This window comes from Myxine glutinosa, chromosome 1, assembly GCF_964187855.1.
Source record: "Myxine glutinosa chromosome 1, kmMyxGlut1.1, whole genome shotgun sequence".
NCBI classification, from domain to species: Eukaryota; Metazoa; Chordata; class Myxini; order Myxiniformes; family Myxinidae; genus Myxine; species Myxine glutinosa.
In genome coordinates, this window is record NC_136261.1 from 400,613,181 (window position 1) to 400,632,840 (window position 19,660).

Sequence of the window (19,660 nt, forward strand, 5' to 3'; positions counted from 1 at the left end):
ATGATGATTGTGGTTTGATTGGCAAGGGATTTTTATTTATTTATCTTTTACCTCAGTTTCGCCCTCCCGCTCTCGCTCTCGCTCTCCTGTGGTAAAAAACCTTTTGTTCATAAAAACCTGTACGTGGTCATTCATGATACGGGACTTTGCAATTAATCGCGACTTAATTGGATTTTAAAATCCGGCAATGAGCCGATTCGAAACGCGCATTTGGCGACGATCAAATATTATGTAACGATATTTTTAAATGGGAAACGTGCACGGACTTAATTAATTAAACCTTAATAATAATAATTTACACTTGACCCAAAGAAAACCATTGGAAATCTGACGTAACAAAGCTGGACGGTGTATAATCAGCAGAGGCCCATACAAGCGTAATGTTAGGCCAACTTGGAAACAGGATGGAAGCCATATCATTTCGTCTCGGCCTTGGGTAGGTGGAGTCAAGAGACATATGTGGGTGTGGTCAGGCGGCTGATCGACCAATGGGTGCACATTTCAAAAATCGACCCCCACCACGATCTGCAGCAGCAACGCGAAGCTCTTGAAGTGAAGATCTCCGACATGTTGAAGGTGAAACACGTGCGATTTATTTATTTATTTTGAATCTCTCGATGTGAGTTCCTCATGCACAATGGAGTCTGTGAGAGCTCGGAGCGGCCTCGGTCTTGTCCCGGCCTGGCTGAAGATCCAGGGTTTATCAGAGGAGTCTCTCCGAGCTGTTGTCATGGGGTTGGGGATCGAGATCTTCGGAGCTCTCTGTGCCCGAGCCGAGCCCGCCCCGGTGAGGGATCGATTCTGTGCTTTGGCCACACGAAAGTTCACCTTCACCATGTACGCGAAGCTCTGTCGGTACATGGAGGCGTGCCGTGCGGGGCAAGGATCGGGATGGACCGTCGCCCTGGAGACGGGACGACCGACTGGAGACATGCGCATCAAGGGAGAAGAATCGGACACGTTTGTTCTTGAAGATGACAGAAGAGACCTGGAGGATGGTGAGTTGTAACAATTATGGACATTTTGTGTTAAACTTTATTTAAAACCGTCATATACATAAACCTACATTTGGAAAGTCCATTCTGAGGTTGCAAAAGTCCTGATGGAAATATTTATCAGATGAATGTTCATTCATATATTACGTACTGCCTTACTGTGTACAAATGGAGCAAACCATTCACCCCCCCCCCCCACCCCTTACATTCACCACCCCCTACTAGAGTTCCTGTCTATAGAGTCCCGACGTGGCATGTCCGAAAGATTCTGGTCACATGGGCCGCGTCTGCCATTTTGTTTCCATCTATCTACGTGAATCGGTCGGTTCCGAGGAAATAATGAATATCGCATGATTGCGTGATGATCTGGCGGCAAAATATGAAAAAAAACATCAACATGGGTGAAAGTTCTTATTTTTGATGGCCAAATAAAATTTAAATGTCATAGGTCTATTTCATTGTTATCCTCACGAGGAGCCTGTTGGTCCATTGGACCAAATTTTTATTGGTCTTTACCTCCGTAGGGCATACCTGCCTGCCGGACTTGGAGGAGGTGAGGTCTGTTGGGAACTTTGGGATCTTGAGGGTCTTCAAAAGTCGAAGCGGTCATTTCAATAAATAAAGTACATTTCAATGGTATGAAATTAATAGACACAAAAAGTACGACACACACACACACACGCGCACACACACACACACACACACACACACACACACACACACACACACAATGCATCCATATACTACTACAACAACAACAACAACAACATGCATTTTAAGGCCATTTTTCCTGCTAGAGCGGGGGTTAGCCTTGCGGTCCCCATGACAATCTTCTCCATTTTGCCCTATTTTCAGCATCTCTCCTTATTAACCCCCTTGCCCGCATTTCTTCTTCCACCATCTTTAGCCAAGTCTTTCTCGGTCTTCCCCATCCTCTACTTCCTTCTACATTCATTTCCATCACTTCTCGACTAGTCACTTTCATCCTTCCTCAACACATGACCAAACCATCTCAACCTTTTTCCTCTTCACAGCATCAATCACAGGCAATATTCCCATCATCTTTCGCAATTCATCATTTGTCTTCCTCTCTCTCAACGATACTCCGCACATCCACCGAACCATTCGCATTTCCACACTTTCCAGCCTTCGTTGCTGCTCTACATTCATTACCCTTGTCTCGCTCTCATAAATCATAACACTTCTCACAAATGCAGCACACACCTTTCGCTTCAGTTTCAACGACACTCCCCTTATTATCAGCACGCCACTCAGTTCCCGAAACGTCTTCCATGCACATCTCACTCTTGCAACCGTTGCCGAGTCTGATCCACCTTCTCCATGCAGCATGTCTCCGAGGTAGCAAAATGTTTTCACACCTTCCAGCTTCATGCCGTCTCCAAGATCCAACTCAAAATTTCCTCCATCTGCAGCTCCCTCTGTGCACACCTTACATTTGAATGTAGCTGCCACACTGGTTAATGACCCTCTCAGACCACTGCATTTTTGATGAACCCACTCAGCGCACATTGTACATTGAATCGAGTTCACTCCGACACCCTTCCTGCACACAGCACATGGCCACTTCCCAGTTCTTTCCACCTCACCACATGCTTTACCACTTGCCATCACCTTCATCTTTCCTATATTCACCTTCAGACCTTTTGTCTCCATACATTCCTTCCACTTGTTCATCTTTTCCTTCAGTCCATCCATACTTTCCGCAATCAACACCAGATCATCTGCATACAACAACTCCCACGGTAAACCCTCCTTTACGTTCTGAGCCAGCACCTCCATCACAGCTACAAATAGTCGTGGACTTAGTACCGACCCCTGATGCACTCCCACCTTCACCTCAAACTCACCACTGTTCCCGTCCTTCGTCCTTACAGCTGTGCGCGCTCTTTTGTACATTGCCATCACAACTCTGATCAACCATTCCTCCACTCCTAACTTCCTCAATGCCCATGTCAATACTTCGCGTGGAACCCTATCGAATGCTTTCTCCAGATTAACAAACCCAAGAAACAACTTCTTCCTCTTCTCCATGTACTTCTCCTGCAACTGCCGTCACAATAAAGAGCGCGTCTGTCATTCCTCCTCCTGGCATAAATCCAACCTGCATTTCGTCGATCTTCACCTTCTTCCTTATCCTCCTCTCCAACACCCTTTCCAATACCTTCATTCCATGCTCCAATAACTTTATCGCTCGGTGCGAGCCACACTCCAGAGGGTCACCTTTCCCCTTGTATAGAGTGACGAGGGTACTCAGTTCCCAAGCCACTGGAATGCAGCCTTCTTTCACCACCAGATTGCAGATCTCTGTCATTCTCTTCACACCCCAATTTCCCGCTGCCTTCAACATAACTCCCACAACTCCCGTCGGCGCTGCCGCTTTTCTACTCTTCATTGCTTTTAACGCTTCCTCAACTTCCTTATCAGTTATCTTCTCTGCCGGTCCTAAAACTAGGTTACTCTCTCTGTTGCCATCCCATTCATTCTCTGTATTCAAAGCATTTCCATATATCTTTTCTATCTGGGTCCACAACGATTTGTCCCACTTCATCCTTCAAGCAACTCACCCCCATCACATCACACTTCTCTTTCGCTATCTGCTTTGCAATCCTGAATACCGCTCTCTGACCCTCTTCCGAATCCAAGCGGTCTCCGAACATTTTCCTACATGCCTCCTGCGCCTTTGCTACCTCTTTCTTTGCAGCCTTCTTGGCTGCCTTATAACTTTCATGCTCTGCTTTTTCTGCTCCCGTACCCTTCGCCTTCTGCCACTCCTTGAACTTCTTCCCCTTCTCGTCAATCCTCTTTCCAACTTCATCATCCCACCACCATGTTTTCGAGTGCCTCGGTGGTCCTTTTCTCCATCCACATACTTCACCAACGGCTCCCAACAGACTATCTTTCATTGACATCCAACCACTTTCAAGCTCAACCACATCATCCTCTACCCTACTCAGCCTCTCTTTTAATGCCTCCCTTACTGTCACCTCTTTCAACCTCCACACCTTCATTCTCGGTTGGTACTTCACCCACCGAGCTCTCCTCGCACCTTTCACCCTTACGTCGCAGACCAACCAAGTGGTGCCTGTGAAACGGCCTCCTCCCCCGGGATCACCTTTGTGTCCCGGAGGTGCCCCCTATCTTGCCTACGCACCATCAGGTAGTCAACGGTTGTCGTCGACCACTTGACGTGTATGTAATAAGCTTATTATCCTCTTTCAGGAACTGAGTATTACAAATCAACAAATCAGCTCCATCAGCAAACTCCAAAATCCTTTCACCTTCTCCATTTCTCACACCATATCCGTAACCCCCATGAACTCCCTCAAAACTGTCCATACTCCTTCCCACATCTCCATTTAGGTCTCCTCCTACCACAATAACTTCCTCATCTTTCACGTTTTCCATCAGCTTCTCTATCGCACACCAGAACTTGTCCTCTTCATCACTCCGACCAAGCTGCGGAGCATATCCCGAGATGACGTTCACAAAGAGCTTTCCAATCATCATTTTCACCATCATCAATCTATCACTCACCCTTGTCACGCTCACCACACTGTCTGCAAACTCCTCAGAAAACAGGACACCAACACCATTCATGCCCTCTGGGCACCCTTGCCACATAAGCTTGTATTTCTGTCCCTGCCTACCCTTCACCATTCTCACACCACTTCCCTTACATCTCGTCTCTTGCACACAACATATGTTCACTCTTCTTCTGATCAATACTTCCACCACTTCTCCTGATCTCCCTGTCATTGTCCCGACAGTCCATGTCTCAAACCTCAGAAACCGATCTCCACTTCGGGCCGTACCCTGCCCATATGTGGTTGTAATTGTCATGGTTCTCTTTTTTTTGAGGCAATGTTTATCAATGCAGCGATACGGTGTACCTATTCTAAACCAGGGTACACACCGGGACATATATATATATATATATATATATATATATATATATATATATATATATATATATATATAATATAAGCATATGATAGCATCCATATGAATGAATGAATGAATGAATGATCGTTTTAAGGCCATTTTCCCCACCAGAGCAGGGTTTAGCCTTGCGGGCCCCATGACAATCATGGTTCACTGTTTGAGGCAATGTTTTTCATGGCCGGATGCCCTTCCTGGCGCCAACCCTTAGTCCCCTCTTACGATGCACAGGGATACGGTGTACCCATTCTAAACCGGGGACGGGGTACACACCGGGATCATTCATCCCAGCAAGCTGGTACTCAATTTGCCGACCTCGGAAGGATGACAGGCTGAGTCAACCCACCTGGTGTTAATTTAGCGATCGACTGGGATTCGAACCCAGGACCTTGGAATCCCATGCCCATATAGCATCCATATAACCACCGTTTAGAGGCCATTTTTCCCCGCAAAGCGGGGGTTGGCCTTTTCGGGGACCGTGGTAGTTGTTGTTTTTTGGTTCATATATATGAACCATATATGATATATATATATATATATATATATATATGATATATATTTATATATATGATATATATATATATATATATGATATATATATATATATATATGATATATATATATATATATATATATATATATATATATATATATATATATATATATATATATATGATATATATATATATATATATATATATATGATATATATGATATACCTATATATATATATATATGATATACGTATATATATGATATATATATATATATATATATATATATATATATATATATATATATATATATATATATATATATATATATAATATATATATAATATATATATATATATATATGATATATGATATGGTTGGCATCCATATATGATAGAATAATTATTTCCTTAATATTCACTCGTTCCTCACGTTCATTTTCTTTCTTTTTACCCTCGCCAGAGGAGAGGGTATTGCATTTGAGTCCGTTTGTTACTTGGCAAAAATAATAATTTTTTTACCTCTTAAAAATTTATTTTTCCAAGTATGTTCATCACTCCGGTTTGTGTGTTTTGTGTTTGTCTGTCCACTCAATTATACTTGCCTTCAGGTCACCATTTGAAACCGATCTTCACGAAACTTCACCAAATGGTAGAGTTTGTGGTCCCACAAAATCCTATATATTTTTAGATCAAAAGGTCAAAAGGTCAACATCGGCCAAAGGTCAACCACTTTTTTTTCAAATTTCTAAAATCCTCAATAGTGGGGCGGCTTAGCCCAAATATTCAAAAGAATTGTGCATTTTGTGATACAAGCACCAAATTTGGCACACTAGTAGACTATCATATTATGAAAAGATCTGGATATTGGGCCATCTCAGATTCAGAGATTTGATTTTTGCAAGATTTGCAGATTTTGCAAGCTGAGATTGCAACGCCAGGGACGGCCGACTCCTTCCTACGAGCTGCCCACGTCACCCGCACAAGAAGAGCTCATCAAATCACTGCAGCGGCACTGCACATCCTGCAACACCGTGCGTATGAACGCCACTGTATGACATATGCTGATGATGCAGAAGACCTGCCTGAGTTTGAAGACTGGTGTCACCAGAGAGGAGAAGACATTCCCAACTTTCAGTACTGGGCAACTGTGCTGGAACTAGAGATGTTGGTACTGGTCTACGTGCGTTCTCTGCGGCAGGCTTCATTCACGACGTACCTTGATGCCCTGACGGAACTGGTCCCATGGTTCCATGCCTTAGACCACACACACTATGCCAGGTGGGTCCCTGTTCACCTGAGGGAGACGGTTGCACTCCCAATGAAGCACCCAGATGTAGCCAGATAATTCAGGGCTGGCAACTTCACTGTACAGAAGACGAAGAAGGTGTTCTCTTCGATCCCAATCGAAACGAAATCTTGCAAAAATCAAATCTCTGAATCTGAGATGGCCCAATATCCAGATCTTTTCATAATATGATAGTCTACTAGTGTACCAAATTTGGTGCTTGTATCACAAAATGCACAACAGGTTTGCTATGCTGCTACACTACAATTTTAATCCGATTGTCGAGAAATTTGAATAGGATTTCCATATCAGCTAACTGAATTCCACCACAAACTATTTTTGAGATCAATGTAGGCCAAAAGGTCAACAAAGGCCACCTTCACTTAGCTATTATTTCACCCACCCCCAAAGTGGTCAACCACTTTTTTCAAATTGCTAAAATCCTCAATTTTCATCGGATTGACTTGAAATTTGAATAGGATTTTCATTTCAGCTAACTTAATTCAACCACCAACTATTTTTGAGTTCAGCATAGGCCAAAAGGTCAACATAGACCAAAGGTCAACAACAATTTCAAATTTCTAAAATCCTAAATTTTCATCCGATTCACTTGAAATTTGAATGGGATTTCCATATCAGCAAACTGAATTGGTCCAACTATTTTTGAGATCACCATAGGCTAAAAGAGCAACGTGGGCCAAAAATTCAACAGCAATTTCAAATTTCTAAAATCCTCAATTTTCATCCGATTGATTTGAAATTTGAATAGGATTTTCATATCGGCTGACTGAATTCAACCACCAACTATTTTTGGGATCAACATAGGTCATAAGGTCAACATCGGCCAAAGGTTAACCACTTTTTTGAAATTACTAAAATCCTCAATTTTCATCCGATTGACTTTAAATGTGAATCATATTTACATATCGACGAACTGAATTCACCACCAACTATTTTTGAAGTCAACATAGGCCAAAGGTCAACCATTTTTTTTCAAATTTCTAAAATCCTCAATTTTCATCCGATTGACTTGGAATTTGAATCGGATTTTCATATCAGCAAACTGAATTCAACCACCAACTATTTTTGAGATCAACATAGGCCAAAGGTCAACCACTTTTTTCAAATGTCTGAAATCTTCAATTTTTATCCGATTAACTTGAAATTTGAATGGGATTTTGCATATCAGCGAACTGAATTCAACCATAAACTATTTTTGAGAACAGCATAGGCCAAAAGGTCAACATATGCCAAAGGTCAACCACTTTTTTTAAATTACTAAAATCCCCAATTTTCATCCGATTGACTTGAAATCTGAATAGGATTTGCATGTCGGCTTACTGAAACCAACCACCAACTATTTTTGAGGTAAACAAAGGTCAAAAGGTGTCAACATGGGCCACATTTCTAAAATTGTTAATTTTCATCCGATTAACTTGACTTTGAAGACAATTTGCATATCAGGTCACTGAATTCTACCACAAATTATTTTTGAGGTCAAAAGGATGGTCTCATGAGTGCCATTCTACTTTATTCTGTTTTGCCAAGTGTTGCTCTATGAGTAATTTTCATTTGTTTGTCTTTGTTTGTCCACACAGAATAAATATGATTTTCTCCTCAACCGTTGGTCCGATTGACAGGAATTTTTCACCGTAGGTGCATCTCCACCTGTAGAATTTATAAATAATGATTAGGACGTCACAGGTCATGTGGTTAGGCTGCCATCTTGGAAAGAAAACAAAAAACTTTGCACCTCTATATCTCCGAAAGTGCTGAATAGAGAAAATTTAAGACATGGCTCATTGAAAAGAACTCTCCATGGGGAATAAAATATGTTAATGATGATGTCATAGGTGCCTCCATAATGACGTCATGATTCGACAAGTACAAAACTTCATCCGATGAAGATGAAATTTCTTGAGCGTCCTGTAGGCATAAATTGGTGGAGAAAAAATATATATTGATGACATCATAGATCACGTGGTTCGGCCTCCATCTTGGAAAAACCAAAAAACTTTGCACCTCCATATCTCCGAAAGTGCTGAATAGAGAAAATTGAGACATGGCTCATTGTAAAGAACTCTCCATGGGGAATAAAATATGTTAATGATGATGTAATAGGTGCCTCCTTTATGACATAATTTGACAAGTACAAAACTTCATCCGATCAAGATGAAATTTCTTGAGCATAACCGAGGAATAAATTAGTTTAGAAAAAAAATAAATAATGGCGTCATCGGTCACGTGGTTCGGCCGCCATATTTGTTTTAACACAAAAGCCTTAAAAACCACTGAAAATACATCCTGGCATGGGTTTTGCAATCTCTGATTGCTCTTTTTCTTGTTTCATTTGTGTTTCCATCATTGTCTGCTCTTCACCTTTTTTATCTGCTTGTTGCATTTCTCTGCCCATCTTCACCTCCTTTTCCTTTTCTATCTCTACCTATAAATTTACTTTTTGGACATACAGAATAATTAACTTTAAAAAATGATCGAATCGTCATCTTGGATTCAGGGATAGTTTGATAAAGTGAAAGAGCCACCGTGCTGATTTTTTAAAAATTAATTAACTTTTTGCTGTAACTTTTTGGGGAGTTAACTTTTTGCTATTTTTTTCTACTCCTCCCTTATAACCTGTCTGATTGTTCTGAAACTTGACACATGAATACAAGACAGTAGCTCGCACAATCTTCGATTTTTCGGGTTTCGATGTTTCGATTTTGCATCATGTGGGCTCCCAGGGGCGGAGGGTTAGGATCCCAACTTAGGAACACAAAATAAGGATCCCAACTCGACTGATTTACCAACTGATTGCCCTGAAACCCGATGCAGCCCTTATTCTTGATGGACTGCACAAAACCACTAATTTTTCTAACAGCTTGGTTACCTGCCCCTCGTGGGTGGCCAAGGTGGCCTCGACATACGTACACTCGTCTCTAGGTTGTCTAGGACATTCATCAACGTGTGTGCCTTCTCTCGGTTGGACATTGAATGGGGCATCACATCTACCGGTATTAGTTGGTGGATGTTAAATATCCCAGGGTGTCCTTCGTGAAGAGTAACTCAGCTGTCGGCACCATGAACAAATAACAAATTCCTGCCCGAAACTACAGGGGGCACTGCATCAGCGGCAGAGCCATGTCCTCACCTCATGGTGCTACCCACAGCCTGCTGCATATGAATGAAGGAAGACCTATCGCTAAACCATATCTATCTCCTGACTTACGTTGTCTTTGATCTACCCCTTAAATTGAAAACCAATTACCCCCACATTATCCCAGAGAGAGAAGACGTTGTTTTTGTGTTTTATAGCGGCGTGACAGTAAACACGTACTCTTAAGTCCTGCTTCCTATTCCTCCCATCCGTAAAGACGCGCTCTTTGCTGGTAATAAAGTAAACAAATTGTTATGCATTTCAAAGAAGATATGATATCCATATTTTGTGTGAAAGGTGGTGTGTTGTTTGTGATGTACCCACTCACCCTTCTACCTCACTATTCCTATTACCATTTCCACGACCCTACTGCCTCCCTCATCCCCTCTCTTGCCCTCCCCCCCCCCCACCCATCTTTCCATTTCACTCCTGCACCCAAACACCTTCCATCACTAGTGTGTGTGTGTGTGTGTGTGTGTGTGTGTGTGTGTGTGTGTGTGTGTGTGTGTGTGTGTGTGTGTGTGTGTGTGTGTGTGTGTGTGTGTGTGTGTGTGTGTGTGTGTGTGTGTGTGTGTGTGTGTGTGTGTGTGTGTGTGTGTGTATTTGTTTGTGTATCTGTCTTTGTGTCTGTGCCTTTGTGTGTTGTTGATTGTTATCCATAATTTGGGTTTCAGAAGGTGGAACGGAGTCCTCCCAGGAAATGAAATATCCAACCCCGCTTCAGTGAAGGATCGTGATTCATGGACTAAGTTGTTAAGTTTTGTTGTTCTCAGAGTTTTGTTCCAAGGGCTCTTTTCAGGATTGTCACTGAGCCCCAGGCAGCCTCCAACTGTTGTTTGTTTGTGGTAATGTTCCCATGGATGGGTTTTTAAATCTCTGTGAGGTTCTTCTTTATCATTCCCGTTGCCCCAATTATCACTGGTGCAATTTTGGCGTTCTTCAGCTTCCAGTATCTTTTCACTTCATTCTTGAGGTCTTGATATTTGGTAATTTTCTTGATTTCTGCATTATTTAGACCAATCTCACTGGTTACTGAAACCTCAATTGGCATTGCTGGCTTTTCCTTTTTGTTCCTGAGTATTACGTCCAGTCGCAGTGCTTTGTTGTCTTTGTTCACGCTGGATGGGCACATCAGGTCATATATCAGTATCACGTTATTATTTTCAATAATTGCTTTTGGTTCATGCTTCCATGAGTTTTGTGAAACTGGGATATTGAATTTTTTGCAGATGTGCCGGTGGATTACTCCACGTACTTTGTTATGCCATTGTGTGCACAGCTGTTCTGACATGAGGTTTTTACATCAGCACAGGAGGTGTCTTGTGCTTTGTGTTTCTGCCTTGCAGAACCTACACTTGTCTCATTGGCTCAGTCCTGTCTTCTTAAAGCAATTTGTGCAGTGTCCTTGGTTTTGGGCATCTAATAGATAAAAGGAGCCCGTTTGCGGTGTGCCTGCTTCTGTGCGTGCGTTCGGTCCAGCCATCGATCTCATCTTCAATTATCTTACCCATCTTCCCACTCTTGGTACTCTGAATGCTGTGATGAGGCAGTTGCTTTCAAACAACTTGCATTTTATTCCTGGAAAGCAAATCCAACTGAAGACGACCTCAGATCATTCCACAAAGCTCGCAACAAGTGTGTGTCTACTCTGTGGAGAGCCAGAAAACAACACCTGTCCAGTCTGAAGAATGAGCTTTCAAACTTGTCTCTCTCCTATAAAACCTGATGGTGCCTTGTCAAGACTTGCACCTTCTGCCCTCTCAGTGCTTTGTCTCCCTCAGGTATCTGCAAGATGCACTCGGTCCACCAGCAACCCTCTCCGAGTGAAAATGCCAAAATCCAGAACCAATGCTTACCTCCACTCATTTATTCCTCTTTTTCCGCCACCTGTGGAACCACCTGCTACACTCTCCTCAATCTTATCCTTCCTTCCATATCTTCAAGACGGCTGTTTACCACCACCTCAAGTCATCACCCATCTAAAATCATGATCTTTTCTACACCTGATAAACCATCCCCTACATCTCCCAAACATTTTGCTATGTATCCATGTTGTCCACCCTTTGCTTTCTCCCTTTCAGCTCATCGTTACCTGCATCCCTTGTTTGGCTGTGTCCATCTATTTTCTCCCTCTGCCCTGCTGTTGGCCTTTACCCTTTCTCTTGCTGTTCACTTTCTTACATTGTGTCCTGATTTGTTCTGTGTCAAAGCTCTTCCATGAGCCTACACCATGCAGAGTAAAAAAAAAAGAAAACACCTCCCACCCTCTTTCCCCCATTCAAACAAAACCCCCACATTCCTGGATTCAATATTCGCGGCATTTTCCACCAATGTATGCCCCACGAATGTCGGGGTCTGACTGTACACAAACACACCCATATACCATGCAAGGCATGTGCTATGCACACGTACACTGTACATGTACCATGCAAGATTAAGATCACTACTTCATATGAAAAGTACGAGGAGGGAACAGTGGTGTCGGCAAGATAGGTAGTATAGTCATTTCCTGTATTTTGTTACCTATGTACCTGTGTGGTATATTGTTACGTTTGTGGGGGGTAGGCAATGATTACCCTTAGTCCAGGTAGAATTGTATAGATTACCATGCTCTGTATGTCATGATGAAGAAAAAGAACCCACATGTACATAAGTATGGATCCGGTAGACCGTGTGTCGTGCAAGTGTATATGTGTCCCCATGAGAGGGGTGGGGTTATGTTATTGTTCAGGATTAAGGGTAATGAATCCCCTGTATGTAATTGCCTCTGTTATTTCCCCTCTGTTCATTATGACAATGCAGCCCACACATAAAGCCAGGCAATAGCGCATCAAAAGACTCTAAATAAAAGCTAACCGGAAACAGGACTTTGAGCACCAACCATGATACCACCGATAGGTGATAACATCAAGCAGGCAGGTCTGGGAGGCCAGGCCCCGGAGAGTAGTGATTGGTGAGATTTGTCGAGCATCAAAGAGAGGGATTGGCTGATAGGAGCAGGCACTGGCGGTGTCAGATGACTTCAGAGCCTGGAGTACAAAGGAGGACAGAGGGCCGCCATTTTCTCTCTCGGTTTCTGGATGTGGAAATGAACGGTCGCCGATAAGCTCTTGCACCAGGGACATTGGAGGTCTCGATGATCGGGAGGACGAGTGCGGCTGGAGTGACCGAACAGAGGCGGCCTGCTCGCTTTGCGCACGGAACCAGGCGTGAGCGGACTGCACACAGAAGCCTTGTTTCCCACACACAAACTGCGTGTCCTGGGGTTGTCACAATTACACATTTTTATATTCATTTTTATTGTTCCCTTTGTCTGCATACGAGTCTGAAAAGGGGGCGCTCCATTTATGAATTTTTGTTTTGTCGTGCATTATTTGGTTATTTCGTCAATAAAGCTGGTATTTTTTTTTGGACATTTGAATCCGTGTCGGTTTGAGTTGATTATCGCAGGCGCGAAGACGTCTGGTGGAAGCCGTCCAGGTAAGTTCATCGTTCTCCTTTCCCTCACGTGTAAAGAACACAGCCATTTTTGACTGAACGCCTCGGAGTGTTGGCTCGATTGGCAATCTGTCCAAGACCGGTCTTTATCGCATGGACAGGAAAATATGTTAATTTGTGATAATTTGGCGAGTCACAGATTGAACCCAGAACATTCTAGGACACAGCTCTTCTTAACAGCTGGAAAGGGTGGTTCTCCAGAACTACAGAATGTAAACTTTTTGCAAATCATTTTGGGAGAGTTTGTCAGGTAATTCGTTCAATATTGGACTTAATATGTTATCAACATACAATTTGCCATCGGTACTTTAAGCTTCCATCCAATGTAAACTAGGTGCTGACATTTTTTTTTTTACATTGATGAATGCTCTTCACAGGAGAACAGAAGAAACTCATCAAGAAGTTCACCAGCACCTCAAGCTCTCACAGCTTCACCAGAATGGCAGCTTTGAAGATGCACATGGAGATGCACCGACAAGTTCCCAGTGATAAAAAGTACAAATGCACTGAATGTTCTTATGGAACGCATAATAAAAGCATGTTCGTGAGACATGCTGATATTCACACAAAAGAGAAACATTACAGTTGTAGGGTGTGCAATAGGGGATTTCGTGACTCAACAAACATTCGTAGGCACATGAGAATTCACACGGGGGAGCGCCCTTACATATGCAATGTTTGTGGGAAGGGGTTCATTCAGTCATCGGACTGTCAGAATCACAAGCGAATTCACACGGGAGAGCGTCCGTACATGTGTACGTTTTGTGCAACAACTTTCTCAAATGCAAGGTCATTGAGGAGGCATTCAGGAAAGTGGCACACAGGAAAGCCGCCTTAACTTTTTGAGATATCCTACTCAGATGAACAGACAGACAAACAGACAGGTGAAAACATAATCTCCATCTACCTCTATTGGCAGGGGTAATAAATGTCACAAAACAAGAATGACATTCTTTGATGTCACAACGTCGACCGATATGCCTCCGCCCAAATTATTACAGCATTATAATACTTGTACCAAGTTTGCTTTAAATCATTTTAGCTGTTCTCAAATTATCACATTTGTACCTGACACGACCTATGACCTTTGACCTGTTGAGCCCAAAATTTAATCAGTTCATGTTTACATCATTACACATACCTGTACCAAGTTTTCATTTAAATCCCTTCAGCTGTTCACAAGTTATAACATTTTTACCTGACATAACCTCTGATCTTTGGCTTTTGACGTCAGGACCCCAAAATCAAATCAGTCAATCTTTACATCATTATACATACCTGTACCAAGTTTGAATTAGATCACCTCAGCCGTTCTCAGGTTTATAGACATATTAGACATTGACCTTTGACCTTGTGACCCCAACATCTAATCAGTTCATCTTTACATCATTCTACATAATTGTACCAAGTTTGACTAAGATCCCTTCAGTCGTTCTCAACTAACAGCTGTAATGAAAACCTATCATGGATGGACAGACGGACAGATGACATAATGCCTCCTAACCCTTCTACTTGCATGGACTTCACAAAAGTTACCTGTCCAGGTGGACTGCCAAGGTGGCCTCGACATACGCATACTCGCGCCTGAGTTCTTTTTTCAATAAGATAAATTTAAAATGTTGACGACCTCTTATAGATATAGTCCAGTTGCCAAATGGGATTCGGGAGCCCAAGCGTGTTTCGAGGTATGGATGATGTTTTATTGTTGATTCTGGTACTATGGCATGTCCTCAGCAGGAATCAGCCAGGTGCCACTTTGGCACCCTTGGGGAAAATATTTTACGGGCCAAAAGCTAAATGGCCGCCGGGCGACTATGTCGCCGATCATAAATACCCCATAACTTCCTTATTATTGGTGCTAGAAAGTTAATCTTGGTGTCTACACCTATGTTTTCAGGGTCCACGAAGCCATTTATGCACTAAGAGTACCCATAACTACACTAGAAATAAACAAATTTGCACCTAAGCTAAAAATATTGCAAGAAAAATTTGAAACTTTCTTCACAAATTCATTCCTTTATTGACATTCAGCAGGTAAAATCTATCAACCTTGGCAACCACCAGTAGCTATTATTAACTGTCCTTAACAAAATTAACACTAAGACATAGCCAGCCATACTAATAACATCTACAGATAATACTGATCAGTCATATCAAAACATACAGCGAATGAAACATCACATTGTTCATGAACAGAGTATTATACCAACTCAACAATAGATCAGAATATTGGACGGAATACTAATTCATACCAATTCATTCATCCTACCGATACACAATATTGAATAAACTTGTATCGCTCATTAAAATTTACAGGTATCCGATACATCATAATATCAATAGATTAAAACTAAACACGGTATGTACCATTTAACCAATCATTTAGCCCAGTTGTAAAATACATTAATTTAGACAAGTCCTTCAGACGTCTTCATCATCGTCCTGTGATGATATGGTTCTGGTGTGATCATTGTTACATTCTGCTCCAGCATGACAATTGCAGAACATGGAACATGACATCTGGGCAACCACACAACTACATCGACCGGTGGAACATGGACGTGCTGAAGCACAGCCACATTTGATCATCTGTAGCACCTCGAGTGGAGCAGGAGAAACATCATCAGGTAACATCACTGGAAACAACTTGTTGTCCTCCTTCCTGGTCCATTCAGACTGTACAGGATCTGCTGCTGCAGGCGGTGCGCTTGAGAGTGAAGATTTCCAGATCATAGTCTGATAGTGGGCACGGTAGACATGCTCAGCGAAGGCATCTGAAGTGGGAGGCAGAGACTTAAGCTTTGGAGCACTGGATATTTTCGTGTTTGCCATTTTTGTCAACCAGACAGCATAACGCATCTCTGACATGTCTCCATCATACTTTGAGCCATAACACATGGATATGAATGATGTAGCTTCAGATACTACATCGTCCATATTGACGTCTTACATTCCCAACAACTTCAGTGACGTTCCGCTGCTCAGTGCTTTCAAGGCTGTTGCTTTACCAATGCCATAAAGATATGAAGTAGTGTCACAACCGCTCAACGCATGAACTGGAAGATAGTCTGTGATGTTCCTATGTTTGTTTGCCGTAGCCTTTATGTCTATGACACATCGTCCAGCAATGGGGCTCTCCATCGTCACACCACAATTAAATTTCTCTCTACAGTAGAAGTGTATGAGGAGTACAAAGACATCAGTGTCATCACAAACTACGCAGATGTTCGATGTACCTCTGACCGCCAATTCCACCAACTGATTCACTATGATAACATCAGCCTCCTCGTGAGTGTTATGCAGATCATTCCTCGTGGTTATTTCACCGTTTCTGATTGCTACAGGAACTGGGTGTTCAGATGTGATGACCAGCACATTGTTAGTATTGCCTACCAGATGATCAACCAGATATTGGCTGATCAAGCTGATGAGTTGGGTCTTGTGTGTGACATTCAGAACTACTTTCTGGCCCAGTAGAGGCGTATGCAGTGTCAGTAGATGTTTGCGGCTAGCATCTTTGCCAGCGCGGTTGTATCTAGTAGCACCCTTGGTACTTGTTGGTGGATATCTATCAAAGATGAGATGTACACAACACTTTTGAAGGTAGTATTTGAGGCTTCCCATGAAGTTCTTTATGTAATCTTCGACAGTACCACTTGCAGGCCAATGGACACTCCACAACAAGGCACACCCATCAATGATTATGGCATCTGGAGGGTTGGTACGACGGTTTGATACTTCAACTTGTAGCTTAGTCTTCAACGTGGCTTTGGCCTGTGATCTCATGTCTCCGTTTTCGTCGAATAGTGATGGTGGAACTGCAGATAATTCATACGTGAGAACCTCTTTAATGTTCAGATCGCGAGACTGTTGAAGGCCGATGACTGGATAGACTCTGGACTCTTGATAGATTTCTTGTTAGCAGCCATTGTGATTACACTCTTCTTCAGGGTTCCATGGAAGCTAGCTGGCTATCCTGATTCAAACTCATTCATCTGCTGTTGTCTGATTTCTAGTGAAATGTCCACATTAACATTGTTGGGAGATACCAAAGCATTAGTAATGTTCACGACACCAACTGGAAGACTGGTTGGATCTAGGGGATCAATGAATGTGGTAAGTGTGGTCTTCAACAGTCTCGCGATCTGAACATTAAAGAGGTTCTCACGTATGAATTATCTCACGTATGAATTCATTCATTCATTCACGTATGAATTATCTGCAGTGCCACCATCACTATTCGACGAAAACGGAGACATGAGATCACAGGCCGAAGCTACAAGTTGAAGTATCAAACCGTCGTACCAACCCTCCAGATGCCATAATCATTGACAGGTGTGCCTTGTGGAGTGTCCATTGGCCTGCAAGTGGTACTGTCGAAGATTACATGAAGAACTTCATGGGAAGCCTCAAATACTACCTTCGAAAGTGTTGTGTACATCTCATCTTTGATAGATATCCACCAACAAGTACCAAGGGTGCTACTAGATCCAACCGCGCTGGCAAAGATGCGAGCCACAAACATCTACTGACACTGCTTGATTCTGGATTTGGTCTCCTTGTGTGTTGTCGTCCCTTTGTGGCTCTGGTCATCTTTCTGCCTGGATAGAAATCTTTTTATGTGATGTGCTGATGTATATGTAGATACACAATTCTTGTGACATCTGATCGAATCAACTCCAGCAAGTTTATGAATTAACCCATCACCATGCCTGATGCTACAGTTTCTAACAGTTTCTACTCTACCAACACCACAGTTTATAAGATTAGGAGAATCATTTGTACAGTCAAAGAAGCATCTGCCATCCATCATTGGTCGTGCTGTTATATATACCTGTTAGGACAGAAAGAGATCAATGTTAGGTTAGCGAACCACCACCATTATACATGCCTAATTTAGTATAAATATTGGTCATGCTGGCAATATCATGCTCTAGGGAAGTGAAAATGATAAATTAGATGGTATAAATGGCTTCCTGGATCCTGAAAACAGGTGTAGACACCAAGATGAACTTTCTAGCATCAATAATAGCCGGCGAAGCCGGTGCTGTGAATGAACGCGTACGTATTATGTTGAAAAACCAGATTATGCTGGATCCTTTGAGAATTCCAAGCTTTGACGAACCAAATCACCCAATGGAGGCCGCCATCTTGCGGATGCGGAAGTATTCATAAAAAAATTGAGAAAAAGTTCAATAGGAGTTTGTTTCACCCGTCTTTTTTTGATTCACAATCTTATGCACCTCTAATTTGTAATTAAAATACTTTAAGACCAACTTCGTTCCCCGGGCCCTGGTTATCTTCAACGAAAATTGTCACCAAACATCGGAACGAATGAGATTCGAGCATTTGAAAACATTTCAAAAAAGCTTATTATCGCTTTTCTGAGGCTGAAAACGGCGTCAAATATTCTAAAATTGACGAAGAATTATTTTGTAGAAATCTCGCGGCCGTAGGGGATAGTTTTTCACGGCCGGAAATATCCGAAGTTGAGACGGAATTCACCGAATTAATCAAGAAGGAAATTTTATAAATTTTAGTCTCATCCAAAATGCAAATGGTCATTTTGAACTAGGTACGGTACCTACTACACCTATCTACTACCAACTACCTAACCTACTGATGCCAGAGTGATGGGTAAAATAGTGGCAAGAGGCTTTGGCTTCGCCGGCTCATTGCGGCTTTGCAGTCGGGTACTAGTAAGGAAGTTATGGGGGTATTTATGATCGGCGACATAGTCGGCGGCCATTTTGTTTTTGGCCCGTAAAATTTTTTCCCCAAGGCTGCCAAAGTGGCACCCGGCTGATTCCTACTCAGGACATGCCATAGTACCAGAATCAACAATAAAACATCATCCATGCCACAAAACACTGGACTAATAATATGTTGGTCTGTGATTTTGTTTTGATACTCAAACATCCTAAATTCAATATTTTAAAAGTTTATGGCACATTTTATCAATTTTGGAAAAGGTGGACGCCATGTTGAATTTCGAGTTGGCTATTCGACTTTATTTGAAGAGTATTTATATCAGAACATCACTGCCGAGTTTCGTGCTTGTATCTCAATGTGAACATTTAATTGTGTTCGGACCCTCCCCATCCCCCCCGGCCCTCTCTGTCTCTCTCTCTCTCTCATGTGGTAATAAACCCTTTGTTCATAAAAGTCTGTACGTGGTCATTCAAAAGTCCAGGACTTTGCCATTAATCGCGACTAAATTGGATTTTAAAATCCGACAATGAGAAAATTAAGAAAACGCCCATATGGCGACG

General features: G+C 42.3%; 1 protein-coding gene across 3 annotated transcripts; it reads left to right on the forward strand.

Annotated features, from left to right (window-relative positions):
* Positions 1–334: 334 nt before the first annotated feature.
* LOC137416819 (uncharacterized) lies at positions 335–19,622 on the forward strand. 3 transcript variants are annotated; one of them, XM_068102475.2, is made up of 3 exons: positions 335–998; positions 13,766–15,029; positions 19,218–19,547. In XM_068102475.2, the coding sequence occupies exons 1-2, from the start codon at positions 638–640 to the stop codon at positions 14,224–14,226; spliced, it is 822 nt and encodes a 273-aa protein (XP_067958576.1). In that variant the 5' UTR covers positions 335–637; the 3' UTR covers positions 14,227–15,029; positions 19,218–19,547. The 3 variants fall into 3 exon arrangements, with proteins under 3 accessions (XP_067958576.1, XP_078626470.1, XP_078626471.1); XM_078770344.1 differs by having other exon boundaries at positions 488–998; positions 13,766–14,503; positions 19,224–19,622; XM_078770345.1 differs by having other exon boundaries at positions 518–998; positions 13,766–14,452; positions 19,218–19,549.
* The last annotated feature ends 38 nt before the right edge of the window (positions 19,623–19,660 follow it).

Coding starts and splice junctions, on each gene's coding strand:
- LOC137416819 (XM_068102475.2), top strand. CDS start 638: ATGGAGTCTGTGAGAGCTCGGAGCGGCCTCGGTCTTGTCCCGGCCTGG. Junction 999..13,765: donor CAGAAGAGACCTGGAGGATG/GTGAGTTGTAAC, acceptor TGCTCTTCACAG/GAGAACAGAAGAAACTCATC.